At 38.8% G+C, this 4,020-nt stretch overlaps 1 protein-coding gene across 4 annotated transcripts in view; it reads left to right on the forward strand.

Moving 5' to 3' along the window:
• Positions 1–151: 151 nt before the first annotated feature.
• PSEN1 (presenilin 1) overlaps positions 152–4,020 on the forward strand; it is a 25,188-nt gene continuing 21,319 nt past the window's right edge. For 2 of the 4 annotated variants that reach the window (XM_031064897.1, XM_031064907.1), the window contains exon 1: positions 2,332–2,478. Coding sequence is in view for 1 of the 4 variants with exons in the window: in XM_005417558.3 (XP_005417615.1) it covers positions 2,395–2,478 (84 nt within the window). In the remaining 3 variants the exon portion in view is untranslated. Of the gene's footprint in view, positions 358–2,331; positions 2,479–4,020 lie in introns of those variants that run through there. The other 2 variants (XM_005417558.3, XM_031064903.1) reach the window with 2 other exon arrangements.

The following is a 4,020-nucleotide window of genomic DNA, read 5'->3' on the forward strand; positions in this document are numbered from 1 at the left end:
CGGGGCGGGGCCCGCTGTGCCTCGGCTGCGGCGGGGCTGCTCCGGCCCGAGGCAGGGCTGAGGACGGGGTGGCGGGGGTTCCCCCAGAGCGGTGGCAGCTGCTTCTTGTTGCTCACTTGAAGGAGAAGGCACGGGTTAACCGCGCCGCGTTTGTCCGATCGATACTTGCTTTGCTTTCTCTTCTACGAGCAGCTTACTTGGCGTGTCACCTCTGTTTATTAGGCTAAATGTAAGCGCATGGCGGCGACAGTTTTAACTCCTGTTGTTCTGACCTAGGAGAGCGAAAGGAAGCAAGGAAGAACTTTTTTAGACAGGCTATTTTAACATTAACAGCTTCATTAGGAAAAAAGTGTCTTGGTGAGTCCCTTTTCAGGTAAAACAAGCAAAGTTTTAGTTTATGTCTGTATATACACAGTTCATTTATAAATTTCATTCATTCATAGTTACATTTCAAATAAAAAGTTTATTTATTAGAAATATAAAATAAAGTTGTTTGGGAAGATGTCCTGAATCCATTTTCAAAAGAAACTGTTTTAACAAACCATAAATTTTGAGGTCTGGCATTCAAACTTTGGTGCAACTCTTCCATCAGTTACTCCTCCCTGTCTTCTGATTCTCTCAGCTTATCAGTAGCTGAGGGTTTTTTGTTTGGTGGATTTGTACTGGCTTTCTTTACCAGTCTATAAGTAGGATTTTGTGGTTGCTGTTTCATTTTGGTTTTCTCTCCAGTAATTTAATTAGAATAGAATAATAGAATAGTAATTTAATTAGAATTAGAATTTTAACATGCTGCTGTGTGAAAAATCTCATTCTGATAGTCCACATCTGGTTGAAAATTTTTCCATTTTGTCCACGATTTTTTCCATTGTGGTTGGCCTGTCAGTGAGAATTACTACCAGTAGCAGTCTTAAAACAACATTATTTTTATTCTGTAGCCCAACCAAAGAATTAGAGTAAAATTTTAAAAATAGGAGTAGTGTAATTAATACTTACTTTCATCTGATCTTACATTTAAGTTACATTTTAAATTAGATGTGCCTTATTTTTAATGGCAAATGTGGAAGGGAACTATTCTAGTGAATACTACGTTTACTTTCTTTTTCCCAACAGTTTGCATGGTCCCGGTAGACTTGTTAAATTGGTGTGGCTTCCTATTGGCTCTTCACTAAGTTAGCTGCCAAAGTTAGTAAGCACTGTGCCCTGGTCTTGTTAGGTACATATTTATTTGTAAATAGAGAAACAGCTTCTGTTCTGTTTATGAAAATAGGCTTAGCTCTCTCTTTAGGTACAATGCTGTCTTGCAGCACTTGTGTCTTGCTTCTACCAAAAGTGAGAGGCTTTCCTTTATGATGTCTTCTGTTGTAAGAATTTTTCAAGATGTCTCAATACATTAGCTGATTATACTAAAGCAGCAGAAAAATGTTCTTGTTTTCTTTTCCTGGATTTGTTTTCTTCCATTTTAGTGAATAAAATTACTGTAAAGAGTTCTGGTGAGTGCTGGGATTCACACAAGGGAGGAGCCACTTGGGATGGACTGGCACTCCGCCCTTGAGGTCTATTCATTATTTATTTTTTATGTGACCAAGCCTGTGATTTATCTAGGCTGGCTCATTTTCTCTTAAAATCATTGGGCTTTTTCTTGAAATTTATTTAGGTTAGTAAAACTTCCTCTTTCCCCTATATTGCTGTAGCCTCTTTTGTTATGGAACATATAGTTCACATAGGGCAATTTTCTCATCTGACTTTCTCAAGGAAGAGCATATAAAGCTGTTACATACATGTGGCATGTAGATGTAGCTGGTACATAAAGGGAACTGAATGCATGTTAGTTCTTGAGGCTCAGCTGAAATACTGTCTTGTGTAGCATCAGGTCACTTTTGTAGCATCACAGTGTTAAGGATATGTCTAGATTTTAGATAGTCAAGTGTAACTCAGTCATCCTTGAAAATTACTGTTAAATTTATCAGCAATCCAAAACAAAACAACTTGGAGCAATTGTGCTCTCCTGAGATAAAACATGGAAGTTGTACTCTGAGCAAGTATGCAATGCTTCTCATTTATTGCACAAGAAGGAACGAGGAACTGTTTAAATTATTAGTTTGTTGCTGACAGATTTCTGTAGCTGATGAACCAATTTGATAACACTTAGAGGCCCTTATTTTTGTGCTGGAAAATCCCTTTTATGACCTTAGTAGATGTGATAGTTTGGTATCGTGGTTAAATACAGAATGGTTGTCTTTGTTATATCTGAACTCCAGAAACTGGAGTAGGAAGGGGAGGGAAAACCTGTTCATGTTAAGAACAAAGGTTTTTTACACATCTCTTTCTTTTCAGCATCTCAAGAAGAAAGGTCCATTTTGTGTGGAAATAAGCGATTCCCAGAGGACTGTCCCAATGACAGAGCTGTCTGCGCATTTACCCCAGTTTCAGCATGGGCAGCTGACAGAAAACTTCCCTGATACCCACCTCAGCAACACCGTATGTAACAAACAATTTTAGTACCTGCTAGCAGTTAAATGGGGATGAATAAATAGTTTGTTGGGGTTCATTTTATCTTTCTGAGCTGTTGTGGTGATAAGCTGTGCCAAAAGAAATATGCTGCAAAATATCTGATGTTCTAAACTCATTTTTATGTACAAATAAGACCTCCCCCAGTTTAAAGTGGTGTTGAAGTGACCAAGCCATCAAGAGGGGAAAAAAAAAAGGGTCAGACACTTGGGTATCAAACACTGACATTCACAGTATTTAGTGAGCTCTCATCATCTCCCTGGCTGTGGTCTGCTTGGTTCACAGGTTTCTCAGTCACAGAGTTAATTTTAGTCTAGGTAGAGCTTGAAGCCTGGGTTTTGTTACTGCTATTGCTGGAAGACTGTTCCTATGCAGGAAGAACAGCTCTATGTTGTCTTACTTGTGAATAATTTTGAAGGTGCTCTCCTGGTTCTTGAGGTTTTGGGGGAGGAGGAACTCAAAACCTGAAGCTGTATATGATTGCTTTGAAAGACCTAAGCACATACTTGTTGCTAAAACTATACCATTGTACCATATGTATTTTGGAAAAACCAGGTTTAGATGGTCTACTTGGGTGTGGTGCTCAGGCTCTTGGACTTGTCACACTGTTCTTTGTTCCTGCTATAGCTCTTGAATATCAGGTTTCCTTGTGGCACAGAAATGCTTTTGTGAGGCTGGGCCACTTGTAATTTTGTCTATAGCAATAATTCGAGAATGTTCTGATTCCTGCTTCAAATCTTCTGTACAATCAGCAGTTTAAATAGAATTTTGAAAAATCCTCAGATGAGCATCATGCTTATCAATAAAAATATAAAACATTTGAAAAATTAGAAAAGTGGGAACTTTCCTAATGCATCCCTTCTCCTTTTACTTCAGAGGAAATGAAAAAGGTTTCTTTTCCTCTTGGACAGGTGAGAGATTAATTGTTATTGAAAACTGCTGCCAGATTAAAAAGGCAGACCTCAATAGTAAGCTGTGGGCTCGCCATCCTTACAGATAACTTGGTGGTGCTCCTTACCAGCAAAGGGTTCTATGTTCTTCTCACTAACAGACTCCACTGATGAATAACTGCTACTTGTGCCTTTCCTTTCCGTGTTTAAGTAACTGTAGTTTTGATACTAAGTTATAATGATGTTTTTCCCCTTTACACATCTACTTTGTTTTTGTACACATCTACAAAAGTCCTCTCCTGCTTAAGTGTACTAGCTTCTGTGACTAACAAGTCAGCGTGTGAAATCCCTAAGTGCTATAATTTGCCATCTCTTCTTGTAGTCACACACTAAGAGTTCAACCCAGTGTTCAATATCTGCCACCGCATAATGACCTTTTAACATCAGTGGTCTGTGTGAGACCTGATGAAGTCCATGCCCACTGTCAGGCATGGTGGTCTGCTCCTGATGGATAAATCTGGATTTAATAGCTAAAAACTTCTTATCAAATATGCTGTGTTTTTATCTCTTGGTTCAGGGGCATTGGTCTGGGTTTGCTATTAACTATTTTCCTGATAGGGAA

This window comes from Geospiza fortis, unplaced genomic scaffold, assembly GCF_000277835.1.
Source record: "Geospiza fortis unplaced genomic scaffold, GeoFor_1.0 scaffold54, whole genome shotgun sequence".
Classification (NCBI taxonomy): Eukaryota; Metazoa; Chordata; class Aves; order Passeriformes; family Thraupidae; genus Geospiza; species Geospiza fortis.